General features: G+C 51.1%; 1 protein-coding gene across 4 annotated transcripts in view; it reads left to right on the top strand.

Moving 5' to 3' along the window:
* Nucleotides 1–18,170, top strand: part of MIDEAS (mitotic deacetylase associated SANT domain protein) — a 76,100-nt gene that overhangs the window by 49,417 nt on the left and 8,513 nt on the right. For all 4 annotated transcript variants that reach the window (XM_037984690.2, XM_007987233.3, XM_073011140.1 and 1 more), the window contains exons 2-9: nucleotides 1,082–2,789; nucleotides 4,652–4,951; nucleotides 11,905–12,250; nucleotides 14,376–14,442; nucleotides 14,929–15,071; nucleotides 15,182–15,285; nucleotides 15,782–15,857; nucleotides 16,530–16,618. In XM_037984690.2, coding sequence (XP_037840618.2) covers nucleotides 1,329–2,789; nucleotides 4,652–4,951; nucleotides 11,905–12,250; nucleotides 14,376–14,442; nucleotides 14,929–15,071; nucleotides 15,182–15,285; nucleotides 15,782–15,857; nucleotides 16,530–16,618 — 2,586 coding nt within the window. In that variant the 5' untranslated portion in view covers nucleotides 1,082–1,328. The remainder of the gene's footprint in view (nucleotides 1–1,081; nucleotides 2,790–4,651; nucleotides 4,952–11,904; nucleotides 12,251–14,375; nucleotides 14,443–14,928; nucleotides 15,072–15,181; nucleotides 15,286–15,781; nucleotides 15,858–16,529; nucleotides 16,619–18,170) is intronic.

Here is an 18,170-nt window from a genome sequence, read left to right as displayed (position 1 = left end):
AAGTCTTTAAAAATACATGAAGCAGCTATGTAAGTTGTAAAATACGGGTCTACATTCTGTTCTGTAGCGACTGTTTTAAAAAATCAAGTTACGAAACAAAAACAGAAAAACTGTGTACTTTAGTCATGACATTATCATGGAGAAACCTTCTGGAACTGAGTTCTAGCAAAACACACCCTCTACGATCTGAGTTTACACTATTTGCCGGGGCTCTTTGGCGGTGGAAGGGGCAGGGGTCAGGCAGGGGCAGGGTCAGCGGCTGACCAGCTCTTGGCCTGGATCCTGCCTCCACCCTGCTAGGGTTGCAAAACAGGTTCTGTGCTGGTTTGGGAAAGACTGGCAGCGAGAGCCACACCCAGCAGCTCTTCCCAGGGGTGGGGCTAGGACTGCACACACCCTTCTGGGGCCTTACCTGCAGGCCTTGGTGAGCCTGACCCTGGGCCCCTGACTCTACAAGGGCCTGTTGGGGCTCCTGACCCTGGGGCTGCACAGGAGGAGTGGCCATGTCGGGAATGACCCTGTCCTCTCCACTTCCTGAGCCTGAGCTGTGCTTGGAGTGTCAGAGGAGGCACTGGCTGGACAAAGATCCTTCTGGGTCTGGTGGGAGGCTCCTGCATAGACGGATGTGTGCCAGGAGGACTAGGCCTGGCTGCCCAGGGGGCTGGGGCCTGGGTAAGAGGAGAGGGGAGCCAATGTGGCTTTTGCTGCTCCTTTCTCAGCTGGGCTGGAGGGGCTTGGGCTGGATGTCAGCTCCACCTGTCCCTTAGAATGTGCCTATGCAGTGCACAAATAACACAGCCAGATGCAGGCAGTCCTGGAGCTGAACCAGGAGGGTGAGGTGGTGGGACAAGAGAGTCACGGTGCCCTGGGAGATGCAGCTGATTCTTCTGCCCTCCTGGCAGCTCCCCAGAAGGTCTTGGCTCCTGCCTCACCAATGCTGCTCTGTGACTTGGGGCCTGTTCCTGTGATATGAGGTGGTGAGACTGATGGCCCTTGGAGACCCCTTTTCTTACACTTGTGCTGATGTTTGGGGCATCCTGGGACGCTGTGGCTGACACTGTCACTGCTCTTCCCTCTGCAGGTGCCAGGACCCTGTGGAGCATCATGAACTGGGAAGAGTAGCTGAGCTCCAGAGCCTCTCTGGAAGAGAAAGGAAGAGCCAGCAGTTCTTTCTCCCAGTGCCCGACCTCATCGTCCAGCGTCTTCCTCTGCCCCTGCTCTGCCCTCCCTGGCTCCTGGACTAGACTCCAGCTTCCAGCAGGACGTTTCCCCAGGGGATGGGTGACTGTTGAACGGGATCTCACCGCCAGGGCTCAGTTGGCCACATCATGAACCTCCAGGCCCAGCCCAAGGCTCAGAACAAGCGGAAGCGTTGCCTCTTTGGGGGCCAGGAACCAGCTCCCAAGGAGCAGCCCCCTCCCCTGCAGCCCCCCCAGCAGTCCATCAGAGTGAAGGAGGAGCAGTATGTAGGGCACGAGGGTCCAGGAGGGGCAGTCTCCACCTCTCAGCCTGTGGAACTGCCCCCTCCCAGCAGTCTGGCCCTGCTGAACTCTGTGGTGTATGGGCCTGAGCGGACCTCAGCAGCCATGTTGTCCCAGCAGGTAGCCTCAGTAAAGTGGCCCAACTCTGTGATGGCTCCAGGGCGGGGCCCGGAGCGTGGAGGAGGTGGGGGTGTCAGTGACAGCAGCTGGCAGCAGCAGCCAGGCCAGCCTCCACCCCATTCAACATGGAACTGCCACAGTCTGTCCCTCTACAGTGCACCCAAGGGGAACCCGCATCCTGGAGTGGGAGTCCCGACTTACTATAACCACCCTGAGGCACTGAAGCGGGAGAAAGCGGGGGGCCCACAGCTGGACCGCTATGGAAATGTGCGGCCAGTGATGCCACAGAAGGTGCAGCTGGAGGTAGGGCGGCCGCAGGCACCCCTGAATTCTTTCCATGCAGCCAAGAAACCCCCAAACCAGTCACTGCCCCTGCAACCCTTCCAGCTGGCATTCGGCCACCAGGTGAACCGGCAGGTCTTCCGGCAGGGCCCACCGCCCCCAAACCCGGTGGCTGCCTTCCCTCCGCAGAAGCAGCAGCAGCAGCAACAACCGCAACCGCAGCAGCAGCAGCAGCAGCAGCAGGCAGCCCTACCCCAGATGCCGCTCTTTGAGAACTTCTACCCCATGCAACAGCCACCCTCGCAGCAACCCCAGGACTTTGGCCTGCAGCCGGCTGGGCCACTGGGACAGTCACACCTGGCTCACCACAGCATGGCACCCTACCCCTTCCCCCCCAACCCAGATATGAACCCAGAACTGCGCAAGGCCCTCCTGCAGGAGTCAGCCCCACAGCCGGCGCTACCTCAGGTCCAGATCCCCTTCCCCCGCCGCTCCCGCCGCCTCTCTAAGGAGGGAATCCTGCCTCCCACCACCCTGGATGGGGCTGGCACCCAACCTGGGCAGGAGCTCACTGGCAACCTGTTCCTACATCACTGGCCCCTGCAGCAGCCGCCACCTGGCTCCCTGGGGCAGCCCCATCCTGAAGCTCTGGGATTCCCGCTGGAGCTGAGGGAGTCACAGCTACTGCCTGATGGAGAGAGACTAGCACCCAATGGCCGGGAGCGAGAGGCTCTTGCCATGGGCAGCGAGGAGGGCATGAGGGCAGTGAGCACAGGGGACTGTGGGCAGGTGCTACGGGGCGGGGTAATCCAGAGCACGCGACGGAGGCGCCGGGCATCGCAGGAGGCCAATTTGCTGACCCTGGCCCAGAAGGCGGTGGAGCTGGCCTCGCTGCAGAATGCAAAGGTGAGAGGGGCATACGGTGGAGCCAGACCTGGCAGAGGGCATCAGGCTAATAGGTGAGAGGCTGCAGAATTTGCTGCTTGCCTAGAGACAGCCAGACTTTGCCGTAGCCAGCTGCTTGTGGAGAAATAGTACAAAGACCACCTTTCACCTTGTAACAGAGTTCTTGCTTACTTACTTTTGCAGAAATGTTTTTTGAATAATTAGATACTATTTTGTGTGCCACCCACTGTGCAGGCCAAACAAAACCCATCCGTAAGCCACCTGTGGCAAGAGATGGCCATCTGGGGGCCCTTGGTCCAGGCCAGGGTGGAAGGGCCTGGAAGAAAGCAGGTTATGGAGAGTATTTGTTATTTATTTATTTATTGAGACAGTCTTACTCCATCACCCAGGCTAGAGTGCAGTGGTACGATTTCAGCTCACTGCAACCTCCACCTCTTGGCTTCAAGCGATTCTCCTGCCTCAGCCTCCCCAGTAGTTGGGATTGCAGGTGCCCACCACCACACCCAGAATATTTTTGTTATTTAGTAGAGACGGGGTTTCGCCATGTTGGCCAGGCTGGTCTCAAACTCCTGACCTCAGGTGATCCACCCACCTCAGCCTCCCAAAGTGCTGGGATTATAGGCATGAGCCACTGCGCCCAGCCTCACATTGCTCTTTTCTATAGAAAGTGCTTCTGGCTGGGCGCAGTGGCTCACACCTGTAATCCTAGCACTTTGGGGGGACTGAGGCAGGCAGATCACGAGGTTAGGAGTTCGAGACCAGCCTGACCAACATGGTGAAACCCTCTCTCTACTAAACATACAAAAATTAGCCAGGCATGGTGGGGTCACCTGTAATCCCAGCTACTTGGGGAGGCTGAGGCGGGAGAATCGCTTGAACCTGGGAGGCGGAGGTTGCAGTGAGCTGAGATCATGCCACTGCACTCCAGCCCAGGTGACGGAGCAAGACTCCATCTCAAAAAAAACAAAAAGTGCTTCTCACCATAAAACTTCCTGAAAGCCTGCTAGGTTCCAGGCCTTGGTATTGACTGTTGCCTTGTCCTTGGCCCAGGGGTACCTGTGGGTCTGGTCAAGGATTGGAGAGTATTTAGAAGTGTGGTAGGAAGCCGGGTGCAGTGGCTCACGCCTGGAATCCCAGCACTTTGGGAGGTCAAGATGGGTGGATCACTTGAGGTCAGGAGTTCGAGACCAGCCTGGCCAACACAGCAAAACCCCATCTCTACCAAAAAACACAAAAATTAGCCAGTCGTGTTGCTGTACATCTGTAATCCCAGCTACTGGGGAGACTGAGGCGGGAGAATCGTTTGAACCCGGGAGGCAGAGGTTACAGTGAGCCAAGATCGTGCCACTGTACTACAACCTGGGTGACAGAGTGAGACCTCCTGTCTCCAAAAAAAAAAGTGATAGGAGAAAAGGTGGTCAGGGAAAGGCCAACTTGTGAGACCACTGGGAGGCACTGCGGGTGTTTGAGTCCCGTAACTAAATGGGAATAAGGTCCTAGATCAAATCAGAATTTATCTTTTATTTGTTTATTTATTACTGAGACAGGGTCTCACTCTGTCACCCAGGCTGGAGTGCAGTGGTGCGATCTCGGCTCACTGCAGCCTCAACTTCCTGGGCTCAGGCAATCCTCCCACCTCCGCCTCCCGAGTAGCTGGGACCACAGGAGTTTGCCACCATGCCCAGCTAATTTTATTTTCTGTAGAGACAAGGTGTCACTATGTTACCCAGGCTGGTCTTGAACTTGTGGCCTCAATTGATCCTTTCATCTTGTCCTCCCAAAGTGCAGGAATTATAGGTGTGAGCCACTATGCCTGGCTATGATTTATCTTTTAAATTGCACCCCGTTCCCATCTTATCCAGGATGGCAGTGGCTCTGAAGAGAAGCGGAAAAGTGTATTGGCCTCAACTACCAAGGGTGGGGTGGAGTTTTCTGAGCCTTCCTTAGCCACCAAGCGAGCACGAGAAGACAGTGGGATGGTACCCCTCATCATCCCAGTGTCTGTGCCTGTGCGGACTGTGGACCCAACTGAGGCAGCCCAGGCTGGAGGTGTTGATGAGGACGGGAAGGGTCCTGAACAGAACCCTGCTGAGCACAAGCCATCAGTCATCGTCACCCGCAGGCGGTCCACCCGAATCCCTGGGACAGATGCTCCAGCTCAGGTATGAGAGGCGCCCCTTCTAAACATCTCCAGCACCTGAGTGCTCCTGGGGCCCAGGACCCTATGGGGAAAGGAGAACATGGCAATGTAGGAAGGTATCAGGGAACCTGTGGAGATACTGTTTTTATTTTCCAAACCAAACTTTTGGACAGATGTCCGGAAGGGGCATTTGGGATGTCCCCCATCCTCATGGGGGATGAGACGGTTTTATACTTGAAATTGAAACTGCCTGGGAAATTCCAGGATGTATACATCTGTTTTTCTAGATAGCAAATTTTGATTTGGCCTGTACTGGGTGCTGGGAATTAGAGATGTTTGCTTATACTGTCACTACTGAGATCTTGACATCTCCTCCTTTTTTTTTTTTTTTTTTTTTTGAGACAGAGTCTCACTCTGTCACCCAGGTGGGAGTGGCACCATCTCCATTCACTGCAACCTCTGCCTCCTGGGTTCACACCATTCTCCTGCCTCAGCCTCCCGAGTAGCTGGGACTATAGGTGCCCGCCACCTCGCCCGGCTAGTTTTTGTATTTTTAGTAGAGACGGGGTTTCAGTTTATTAGCCAGGATGGTCTCGATCTGACTTCATGATCTGCCAGCCTCAGCCTCCCAAAGTGCTGGGATTACAGGCATGAGCCACTGTGCCCGGCTGACATCTCCTTCTGAGATTGAGGTTTTGTCTACTTTTTCTTTAGGTTCTGTCATCATTTGTTTTATACGTTTTGATGCAGTGTTATTAGGTGCTCATTTAGAACTAGATTAGATACTTTATGAAGTTTCTTTTTATCTTAAATATTCTTTTTGCCTTTTATTCTTATTTTATATTTTATTTTATTTTTTTGAGACAGAGTTTTGCTTGTCCCCCAGGCTGGAGTGCAATGGCGAGATCTCGGCTCACTGCAACCTCCTGGGTTCAAGCAATTCTCCTGCCTCAGCCTCCTTAGTAGCTGGGATTACAGGCATGCATCACGAAGCCTGGCTAATTTTCGTATTTTTAGTAGAGATGGGGTTTCATCATGTTGGCCAGGTTAGTCTTAAACTCCTGACCTCAAGTGATCTGCCCGCCTTGGCCTCCCAAAGTATTAGGATGACAGGGGTGGGCCACCGCACCTGGCCAATTCTTATTTTACATGAGTAAAGTTATGAGATACAAGTGTGATTTTGTAACACACAGAGATGGTATAGTGGTGAAGTCAGGGCTATCAGGGTATCCATATCTATTCCCCAAATAATGCACATTGTACCCATTAAGTAATTTCTCATCATCTACCCCTTTTGCCTCTTAAAGTCAGTTTTGTCTGATATCTTGCTTGCTTTTGGTTAGAATCTGCAGGGTGCATCTTTTCCCATCATTTACTGTTATCTTTTCTCTATCCTTCTACTTAAGGTGTATCTTTCAAGTGGCATACATTGGGATTTGTTATTATCCAGTCTTTTAGAGCATTGATACGGTTTATATCTTTCTATTTGTTTATTTAAAAATTAACATAAAGTCTGGGCACGGTGGCTCACACCTGTAATCCCAGAACTTTGGGAAGCCAAGGCTGGTGGATCACTTGAGGCCAGCAGTTCAAGACCAGCCTGACCAACATGGCAAAACCCTGTTTGTACAAAAATAGAATAAAATAAAATTAACATAAAAAGAATACATATTTATGGCATACAACATGATGTTTTGATATAATCAAGTTAATTAATGTACCCATTACTTCAAATTTTTGTGGTGAGAACATTTAAAATCTGCTCTCAGCAATTTTGAAGTGTATAATACACTGTTACTAATGATAGTCATCATGTTATACAATAGGTTTCCTGAACTTATTCTTTTTTCCTAAGTGAAATTATGTATTGTTTGACCAGTATCTCCCCAGTCCTCGCCCCATCCCCTAACCCTTGGTAAACACCATTCTACTTTATGCTTCTTTGAATTCAACTTTTTAAGATTCCACTGATACAGTTTGCATTTAATGTAATTACTTAAATACTTGGGTTAAAAGTTGCCATCTACTGTTAGCTGTTTCCCATCTTGCCTTTCCCATGTTCTCCTTTGGATTGATTTGATTTGTTATCCCACTTCCCCATTTTATTGATTTATTAGTTATATCCTTGCATGTTGTTCTTTTCGTGATTACCCCAGCATTCTTCTTACCCATATTTCTTCAAGAGAACTAGGCCCTACAGAAAGGGATTTGAGCAACTATTTCCTCAATTTTCTGAAGGATGGGACATAGCTAGTACCATTTTAAAATGCATAGGAGGCCAGGTGCAGTGGCTTATGCCTGCAGTCCCAGCATTTTGGGAGGCCAAGGCAGGAGGATCGCTTGAGCCCAGAAGTTCGAGACCAGCCCGGGGCAACACAAGGAGAGACCCAATCTCTACAAAAACAAAAAACAAAAAAACAACAGAAAAAAATTAGCTGGGTGTGGAAGTGCACACCTGTAGTCCCAGTTTCTTAGGAAGCTGAGGTGGGAAGATCGCTTGAGCCCAAGAGGTCAAGACTGCTGGGAGCTGTGATTGTGCCACTGCACTCCAGCCTGGGTGACAAAGTGAGACCCCTTTTCAAAACAAAACAAAAAGCAAAAACAAAAAACCCAAACCCTGTTAAATGCATAGGAGAGAATTTAACTTATTATGTATAGTGAGTGCCTTATGACATTAGGACTTAGATCTTTGGTCAAGAAGGGCTGCTAGATATTAAAACATGTATCCTGGGCCGGGGGCGGTGGCTCATGCCTGTAATCCCAGCACTTTGGGAGGCCAAGAGATGGAGACCATCCTGGCCAACATGGTGAAACCCCATCTCTACTAAAAATACAAAAATCAGCTGGGCGAGGTGGTGGGTGCCTGTAATCCCAGCTACTAGAGAGGCTGAGGCAGGAGAATGGCTTGAACCCGGGAAGCAGAGGTTGCAGTGAGCCAAGATCGCACCACTGCACTCCAGCCTGGGCAACAGAGCGAGACTCTGTCTCACACAAAACAAAACAAAACATGTATCCTGGCTGACGCCTGTAATCCCAGCACTTTGGGAAGCCAAGGCGGGTGGAGTTCAAGACCAGCCTGGCCAACATAGTGAAACCCTGTCTCTACTAAAAATACAAAAATTAGCCGGGCATGATGGTGTGTGCCTGTAATCCCAGCTACTGAGGAAGCTGAGGCAAGAGAATCGCTTGAACTTGGGAGGTGGAGGTTGTAGTGAGCCGAGATCGCACCACTACAATCCAGCTTGGGCAACAGAGTGAGACTTCGTCTCAAACAAAAACAAAAAAACATGCATCATTGGCTTTTTGAAATCTGTTAGTACTTTTAGCTCTTCCTGGACAATGCAAAGTTCTTGTTTTTGTTTCTGGGTTTTTTGGGTGGGGGTGGGGGTTGGAGATGGAGTTGTGCAGGCTGGAGTGTAGTGGTATGATCTCAGCTCACTGCAGCCTCCACCTCCCGGATTCAAGCGATTCTTCTGCCTCAGCCTCCTGAGTAGCTGAGACTACAGGTGCAGGCCACGCCAGGCTCCTTTCTTGTATTTTTAGTAGAGATGGGGTTTCACCATGTTGGCCCGGCTGGTCTCAAACTCATGACCTCAGGTGATCCCCCTGCCTTGGCCTCCCAAAGTGCTGGGATTATAGGTGTAAACCACCACATCTGGCCCTGAATTACTTTAATCAGAGGTTGAAATGAGATTATTTCAAGCTAGGCTTTATTCCATATAGGGACTATCCTATTTCTGATTCACCTTTATTCTGAATGAAAGTGAGTATCAGCCCTTTTTGGAGTCCCAGTCCAAACCTGGGGGTTTGCCAAGCTCTCCTTCCTTGGCGAGCCCTAAACTTCAGCTTTGTGGTTTTTTTCTTTTGAGATGGAGTTTCACCCTTGTGGCCCAGGCTGGAGTGCAATGGCTCAATCTCGGCTCACTGCAACCTCTGCCTCCTGGGTTCAAGTGATTCTCCTGCCTCAGCCTCCCGAGTAGCTGGGATTACAAGTGCCCACCACCACACCCAGCTAATTTTTTGTATTTTTAATAGAGGCGGGATTTCACTATGTTGGCCGGGCTGGTCTCGAACTCCTGACCTCAGGCGATCCACCTACCTTGGCCTTCCAAAGTGCTGGGATTATAGGCATAAGCCACCACACCCGGCCTTTTTTGTTTTTGTTTTTGTTTTTTGAGAGGGAGTCTCACTCTGTTGCCCAGGCTGGAGTGCAGTGGCACGTTCTCCACTCACTGCAACCTCCGTCTTCCAGGTTCAAGCAATTCTGCTTCAGCCTCCTAAGTTGCTGGGATTATAGGCGCCCGCCACCACGCCCAGCTAATTTTTGTATCTTTAATAGAGACGGGGTTTTGCCATATTGGCCAGGCTGGTCTTGAACTAACCTTAGGTGATCCACCCACCTTGGCCTCCCAAAGTGCTGGAATTACAGGCATGAGCCACTGCACCTGGCCAAACCTCAGTTTTTATTGTGTCAGTTCCTTAAATTTCTTAAAAGCTCTGCTCAGTTTCTCAGCCTCTCCGTTGCCTTTTCTAGTAATAGCATTCACCTCTAGGGAAAACGCCGCTTCAAATACTGGGCTCACCTCTTTAGCATTCTTTTTTTCCCCCTGGATCTTGGCTCTTTAATTCTTTGCTTATTTGCCCTCTGATATCTTCAGAAATGTGTTTTGCATATCGAGTCCAGATTTTCTGGTTATTCTCAGCTGGAGAGTTGGCCTGCATGCCTCTGTCATAGGCAGGGGAGCACCACAGCCTCTGCTCTCTGGGTTCCTGTTCCCTGATTGAGGAAAAGTTTGTGGTAGAGGCTGGAGGTCTGGGCAGCTTATTCTGAGAGTGAGCAGGAAGGAGCCTGAGCAGCTCCACAGCTCAATGCCCCTATTTTATAAATGAGGAGCGAGGTCCAGAAAAGACAAGAGACTGACGTAAGGTCATACAGCCAAGTAATAGTAGAGCTAGCCCTAGAATTGGGATCTCCTGAATCCCTGCCTGTAAGTACTTCTACTACACTAGGCTTTGGGGGGAGGTTTTGTTACTTGTTTATTTCATTCATTATTTTTTATTCTTTGTACTACAGATACTTTCTTTCATGCATAAAAGTAGAGAGGGCTATAATGAATGCCAGCGTTTAGCCATCACCCAGATTTCACAGTTATCAAAACATAGCCAATCTTGTTTCACCTGTACCTCTGCTTCTCCATGCCGCTAGGTTATTTTGAAGCACATCCTGAGCATCGTATCATTCCATCCATGTGTACTTCAGTTTGTGTCTGAAATACATAAGGACTCTTTCTTCTTCAACATTATCTCAGTAGCATTACCACACCTAAGAAATGAACATGACTATTTTTGTCAAATATTCAGGATAGTTTAATCCCTTATTATAAAATTACAAATGATTACAGCTAGCTGATTTTTTGGTTAGATTTCTTGTCAAGAAAGTTTGGGGGGGGGGCCTTTGGCTCCTGCATTTTTTTTTTTTTTTTTTTCTGTGCAATCATATTGTTTCCCTAAGGGAAGAAAAATGAACAATTTCATTTCATCCCAATTTCTAGAAGGGAAAAGAGGGCGCAGATGAGTGAAGGACGTGGCCACAGCTTCAGAGGGGAGTCAGGGCCCTCTGCTGGAAGGTGTTTATGGGAGCCAGAACCTTGGCAGGGAGACAGCTCATTATTCTAAGGCCCACTTGGTCAACATGGCCAGCCTTACCTGTTATACTGAGTGTGCAGAGGGATAAACTGGGTGCTGCTCACCCTGTAGGGCTCCATTCTCTGCCTTTGAGATTATAGGAATCGAGCAAGGGAAGGCCTCTGTTGTCTTATAATCCTGCTCCCTATTCTAGATAGAGGCCCATGAGGCACACCTAGCAAGGAGAAGTAGGCAGGCTAACCTTTGCCAGTGTGCATGGGCTAGACTTTCCTAGTGGGATTAATAATATGAGAACAAAAGTTCTGCAAGGACAAGGACTGTCCATTCCATTTTTTTTTTTTTTTTTCTTTTTCCTTTTTGTTTTTTGAGAGAGAGTCTAGTTCTGTTACCCAGGCTAGAGTGCAGTGGCACGATCTTAGCTCACTACAACCTCCACCTCCCGGGTTCAAGTGATTCTCGTGCCTCAGCCTCCTGAGTAGCTGAAATTACAGGCACCTGCCACCATGCCCAGCTAATTTTTGTGTTTTAGTAGAGACAGGGTTTTGCCATGTTGGCCAGGCTGGTCTCAAACTCCCGACCTCAAGTGATCCCTCCACCTCGACCTCCCAAAGTGCTGAGATTACCACGCCCGGCCTTGTCCATTCCATTTTGTAGTCCCATGCCCAGCTCAGGTCTTAGCACGCTCTAGGAACTTTCATCTAACGCAGAGCCTGGAGTTTAAGTAGTGATAGCCAATATTTACTGAGGTACCAAGTAGTGTTCTCAGTGATTTCCATGTATTAATTCATGTAGTCCTCATAGTTACCCCAGTAAGTAGGCACTTACTAGGTAGGCACCATGTTAAAAATGAAGATGCACAGAAAGATTGAGTAATTTTAAGTGGCAATAAAGGTGGTAGGTCCCAACCCAAGCAGTCCAGCTGCAGAGTCTGGGCCCTGAACTACTGTACTCTTCTGCCCTGTCACACACTTTACAGCAGAGGTGGGGAACGGTGGTCTGGGGGCCAAATCCAGAGCTAAGAATGGTGTTACAATTTTATACGATTAGTTTTAAAAAGAAAAAGGGAAAGAAGACGAATATGTAACAGAGATCACATGTGGCCCACAAAGCCTAAAATATTTACTCTCTGGCCCCTTACAGAAAAAGTTTGCTGACCTCTGGCCTAGAGGAGACAATAAGGGCTTTTGGACCTGCTCCTTTTTTTCAGGCTTGCCTTGGTGGGTGTGGTGGGCAGCCTAAGTTCCAAAGGTGAGACTGGCAAGCTGTGGTTAAAACTTCACTTTCCCTGGGACACAGGCTGAGCCATCTTTGTTTTCTTTTCTTCTCCAGGCGGAAGACATAAGTGTCAAGTTGGAGGGGGAGCCTTCCGTGCGGAAACCAAAGCAGCGGCCCAGGCCCGAGCCCCTCATCATCCCCACCAAGGCGGGCACTTTCATCGCCCCTCCCGTCTACTCCAACATCACCCCATACCAGAGCCACCTGCGCTCTCCTGTGCGCCTAGCTGACCACCCCTCTGAGCGGAGCTTTGAGCTGCCTCCCTACACGCCGCCCCCCATCCTCAGCCCTGTGCGGGAAGGCTCTGGCCTCTACTTCAATGCCATCATATCAACCAACACCATCCCCGCCCCTCCTCCCATCACACCTAAGAGTGCCCATCGCACGCTGCTCCGGACTAGTGAGTGACCTCCCTCCGCGGCCCTGGCAGGAGCGGGGCTGGGGCAGTGGGCAGGGAGGCATCTCAGCCTATGGGGCTGCTGCGGGATTGGGCTGGAATACTCTGGGAGAAGGAGCTCTGCTCTGTTTTCTCTGAGATTGAGAAGGAGGTTGTCCTCGTTCAACAAGGAGGGGCGGGGGGCCCCGCCCAGCTGCTTGGATTCAAATCTCAATTTCATCATTTACTGTTACATCCACTTTTGCAAGTCACTTCAACTCCCTGGGCCTCAGTTTTTTCAGTATTAAGATGGGGATATTAGTAGTACTTGGTTGATGGTGAAATTGCCAATATTCAACTATTTTTGTGTTCACAAATAGTAGTTTCCTTTGGTTCAACCTAATGACCACTTCCTAGGCTCAGGTGCATTAGCACACATAAAGCTGGAACATCATGCCAGGCCATCCTGTTTGCTCATAGTCCTTTGCAGCAGATCTGGTCTCTGGGGCTCTCAAACAGTCATTTTGGCCAAAAACAGACACTCTGGAAATATTGGGCTGGCTTGGGGTGGTGTCCTGCCGAAAAGTGTTGCCCACTCCACAAGGAGATCCATTTCCTCTGCAGAATGAGGTAATCCAATCCCTTAGGGTGGTAGAGAGGATTAAGTGGAAGTAGCTAGCTCATAGATGCCTTTGGCTAATTAACCTTTAACTGTGACCTCACCCATGGTGTAGCTCTCTGGTGCCCCCTGGTGTCTGTGGGTGCAAAATGTTAGCCCTAGGCTGGCCAGCCTTCTGTCCTGCTTCCTGGGGAGGCTTCTCCCTGGCTAGGCTGTGTAGGAAGAGGAAGTCATTGTGGAGATCAGACTGGCAGCCAGCGAGAGGTCAGTCTGCCCACGAGTAGTTACCGAACACTTGGGTGTAAGGCCTTGAACTGGGTCCTGTGAGGGCTCCAAGAGTGTACAGGACACCGTGGTCTGTTCTATAGAGAATGCAAGGTCATTAGGGAGTTGACATGAAAGCCTGGGAGTTGGAAAAACAGAGGTTCCTGGCAGTGTGGGATCTGTAGCCAGTGAGTGAAGCCCCTAGCAGCTAGCCTGGGCTGGTGAGGACTGTATTCAAGTGGGGTGGGGCCAGAGCTGAGCCCCAGAGATGGAGGAGGGCAGGGTCAGGGAAGACACACTAGGGAGAGGAAATGACTGGTGCAAAGGCCTGTAGATGGGACCATGCAGGGAGAGGGAGGGGCCGAGAGGTAAGCAGTCAGCTAGGATGCAGGTCCAGGCACAAGGGTGGTGAGAAGTACAGATGGAAGCAGAACTGCCTCGAATCCTGAGGGGAGGGTTGCAGGTTTTTATCTCACATTGCAGCAGGGAGTCAGTAAAAAGCAAAGATTTTTTTTTTCTTGTTTTTTTTTTTTTGAGCAAAGGAGTGTTTTGATCATGTGGGGCCTTAAGAAGACCAGCTTGGGGCTGGGCACAGTGACTCACACCTGTAATCCCAGCTACTTGGGAGGCTGAGGGAGGAGAATCGCTCGAACTTGGAGGTTCAACTCCTTGAGCCGAGATCACACCACTGCACTGCAGCCTGGGCACAGACAGAGTGAGACTTTGTCTCAAAAAGAAAGAAAGAAAGAAAAAAAACTAGCTTGGGAGAAACTGAGGCGGAAAATCCAAAGAGGAAGTGAGAAAGTGAGACAATAACTGTATAACAGCGATGCCCTTCACCACCTCCCTAGTGTGCTCAAAGTTTCAGTCTCTTTACTAGAAAACCACAGCTTTACCTTGGAGCTGATTCTCTAGTGTTGGAGCTTCTGGGGCAGGGATATGGCTTTAGTTGTAGAAGCAGTAATAATAATCTTTACCGAGTGCCAGGCTCAGTGTGTTATTTTATCCAGTTCTCACATTAACTCTAGGAGACAGGTAGTAATCGTCCGTTTTGGTAGGTGTGAAAACTGAGGCACCCAAATATTTAGTGAAGAGCCTGCGTTTTTGTAGGTGGCAGGCTGCAGAGCCAGGACTCAGCTGCCTGTGTTCCCTGTGTGAGCTCTGTGTGTCACCACTGTGACTCTTGCACATATAGGGCAGCCACTAGGATTGGGGGTGCTTTGCTAAAAGGAGGTACTATTTATCAACCTGCTCTTTGTCCCGTAGACAGTGCTGAAGTCACCCCGCCTGTCCTCTCTGTGATGGGGGAGGCTACCCCAGTGAGCATCGAGCCGTAAGTGCAGCCCTGCCCCTGGCCGAGGGTGTGTGGGTGGCCACACTGGTGCAGTGTGTGTAGGTGGGCCCTGGGAGCAACAGGAGGGTTCCGTGGGGACTGCATAGGGCTGAGAGGGCCTCCCTGAGCTTCTGTATTTGGCCCTGGACTTTGCTGTCCCTGCCCTGCCTCTGTGTGGAAGTTGCAGGGAAGGACAAGGACCGGCTCAGCTTGAACTTATCTCTAGGAGAGTTGGAAGGGGGGTCCGGAGGCTCTTTCCCATCTGTAAACCTGGAGCTGCTTCTCCCCTCTCCTGCCTCTGGACCTTGCCTTTCTAGTGGTGCCAGGTCAGACTGTCCTCCCAATCCCCTAGAAGCCAGACTCCCTCCACCTAGCTGAGGCCTTGCTCTGCCGGCTCCCCCTCATCTTCTTCCCACCCTGAGGGATCATCAAGTTCTCTGTCCCCGCAAGGTGAGGCCTCACCTCCTGCCCTTTTCACTCCTCTAGACGGATCAACGTGGGCTCCCGGTTCCAGGCGGAAATCCCCTTGATCAGGGACCGTGCCCTGGCAGCTGCAGATCCCCACAAGGCCGACTTGGTGTGGCAGCCATGGGAGAACCTAGAGAGCAGCCGGGAGAAGCAGAGGCAAGGTGAGGAGGGGCCTGGGGCAGCCAGTGAGGGCAGGCACAGGCGTCAGCCTGCCCAGCCCCGAGCTGAATGCGGTTTCCTCCCCTCCCCCCTCATGCTCCTATGGATCCAGTGGAAGACCTGCTGACAGCTGCCTGCTCCAGCATTTTCCCTGGTGCTGGCACCAACCAGGAGTTAGCCCTGCACTGTTTGCACGAGTCCAGAGGAGACATCCTGGTGAGAAGGCGCCCGCAGCAGAGGGAGGACCCCTCAGTGGGGGCTGGCTTGGATCCATGTCTGCTGCTCAGGAGCTAGGCCTGCTGGCATGCACATTTGAGGCCAGTAGGAGGGTCTGACTAAGGAAGGGGCTGTAGAGGCCTGACCCGAGGGAGCCCTAGTTTCAGCCCCCAGGTTTTGCTGTGCAGCATTCTCCCGTCCATTCCCATCCCTGATTTTGGGTCAGTGGACTCACACTGGATGGTTGCTGAGAGCCTTCTCCAGCAGTGCTGCCTCCCTTGGGGCCATGGTCTCTCTTAAGAGGACCTGAGGCCTGTTTTCTGGGCAGTCTCACCCCCTGTGATCTCACCACCCCACCGAACCCCTTATCTCTCAGCAGTTAAGGGGGGCAAGAGTAAGTGCCCACCCTACTCAGGATTTTATCAGGGCCTAGAATGCTCTGTCCACCACTGATACCCCTGCCAGCGCCCTGACCCTTCCCTCACTTCCCCTCCAGGAAACGCTGAATAAGCTGCTACTGAAGAAGCCGCTGCGGCCCCACAACCATCCGCTGGCAACTTATCACTACACAGGTAGGCCTGGCTGCGGCGGGCATGTTGCCCTGAGAGGTCCCCAGCATCCATGGGGCCCTGCTCAGTGCTGAGTCACAGCCCTGGGTCGGGGCAGGAGGAGGAGGGTAGATAACCCAAGAGTCAGAGAGAGGGAACTGCCACCAAAGCTGGGGTAGCTCTCCAGGGGTTTCCTGTGCCCTGGATGGGAGGGGAGAAGGGAGTGGGCAGGTGGGAGCCCATCCAGGCAAAAAAGCCCAGGTCACAGGGACAGGAACCCAAGGAGAGCCATCCAAATTGGCATCAGGTACCTGGAACTTAGCCCCAGGAGTGTATGTCCTGTTCTGGGCACTTTAAGAAGGACATGGACCGAGTCACATAATTCTAGCAGCCAATGTTTTCCATCCATGTTAGTGCTACATTTCATCTGCACCAGGCAGAGCACCAAGGGTTTCACATGCATTATCTTACTTAGTCCTCACCACAGCTGGTGAGCTAGGCGATATTAGTTTCCATTTCACAAGCAAGGGAGTGAGGCTGTGAGCAACATGACTAGTGTGTGGTGGAAGTGGGACGAGGAGCCGGCTCTGATGCCTGCAGAGACCATGGGCCTTAGACTTTTTTGCTGGTCAGAATGGCCCCACAGTGGCCAGGGCCCCGCCCACCTCACTCCCTGGCTGCCTCTTTGCCCCATAGGCTCTGACCAGTGGAAGATGGCCGAGAGGAAGCTGTTCAACAAAGGCATTGCCATCTACAAGAAGGATTTCTTCCTGGTGCAGAAGCTGGTGAGCTGGGCTCTGTTTCAGGGGTAGAAGAGGGCCAGGAGCTACCTGTGTGACTTCGGGGCTCCCTCTGCCAGTGACCAAGCCCTCTTAAAAAGCAGTCAGGTCAATGCTACTGAGTAGCCTCAGAGAGAATTTCCTAAACAATACAAGAAAGAGAAAGATTAGGCCTCTTTTCTCTATTGGTTCTAAGCACCTTTTCCTCACTTCAGGGTGGTGTGGCCAAACTCTGGGGTCTCAATCCAGAAGGAGGCCTAAGTGGGCATCAGACTTAAAATAGGCAGGAGGAAGATGGGGAGGAGGGCGGCAAGTAGAGGTGAGCCATTCCCCAGGGGAAGGTGCAGGGGGAGGGCCCCCTGGGGTGAGGGGAACTGAGAGCCAGCAAGTGCCTGCATAACTGACCTGGGGGCCTCTGCCCTCCTTTGACCAAGAGTTGCCTTCCAGTAACTCAGCTGTTCAAGCCCACATTCCCTAGATTTATCTTGTCCTCTCTCCATATTATTCTGGAAAAGCAGATGCTTTGCTAATCCAAGGAGTTGCATCTTTCCAGCTCTGTCTCACAAAATCTGGGCCGTGGGGAGAGAGGATTGTGTGGACTGCCAAGGGAAAAGTTTTTTAAAAAAAGCATGCCCTTTCCTCCTGGGATTGTAGATTGTATTGGGAACAGCCCTGGGGACTAGACAAAGTGCTGATGATGAATTCCCCTACAAGGGCCCTGTTGTGAGGAGTCCTTTGCTATGTTTTAGTAACACTCTGTTCCCTGATTGGGCAATACTGATGGGAAGTACACGCCCGTGAAATTCACTGAGGCGCCCCTAATGCCTAATGAAATGAGCAGACCTTTAGTCAGTCAAACAAAGGGTCAGAGAGAATTGACAGTAAATGTGTAAACGGCCTAATTAATACATGTGTGACTTGACCATTTCTGTGAGATGAAACATGTCTGTTTCCTCCTCAGACACAAAGGGCCCACACTGACCCCTGACCTCTCTGGGACAGGAGCTCCCAGCCCAGCGGTGGCTGAGCAATGTGGGAGCCTGTGGGGTGGTGTCGGAGAAAACAGCCTCTTCGTGTGGGAAAGTCGCCCAAAAACTAAACCCAGTGTCCAAATAGATTTATGCAATGGGAGAGCTAGAATTTCAGAGCTTGAGAGGCAGGCCGCTGGAGATCTTCTAGTCTTACTTAACCCCATTGGCTATTTACACATGAGAAAACTGAAAATAGAAAAGTGAGTGACTTGCCTAAGCTCAAATAGCTGTGTGGTAGCAGAGTCAAGAGGAAGACTTAGGCCTTTCACTTCCTCCTCAGGTTTCCCAGGGCTTTCTTGTGAGTTTCCCTTGAGTTCCTTCCCCGACAGGGCACACTGTGTCATTTCTGTATGCTCACTTGTCAGCCACTGCTCCCTGGAGAGAAATGAAATTTTGCCTGGATTAGTGAAAAGCGTCTCTGTTGCCAGGTCAGGGCTGGCTTTGGATACAGATGGTGCCTAGACCTTTTCCTTCAACTTTTCAGTTTGAAAAATTTCAGACTTACAGGAAAATGGAAAGAACAGTAG

This window comes from Chlorocebus sabaeus, chromosome 24, assembly GCF_047675955.1.
Source record: "Chlorocebus sabaeus isolate Y175 chromosome 24, mChlSab1.0.hap1, whole genome shotgun sequence".
In the NCBI taxonomy this organism is placed as follows: domain Eukaryota; kingdom Metazoa; phylum Chordata; class Mammalia; order Primates; family Cercopithecidae; genus Chlorocebus; species Chlorocebus sabaeus.
Note: the sequence above shows the minus strand (reverse complement) of the source record. Positions and strands in the feature narration are given on the sequence as shown.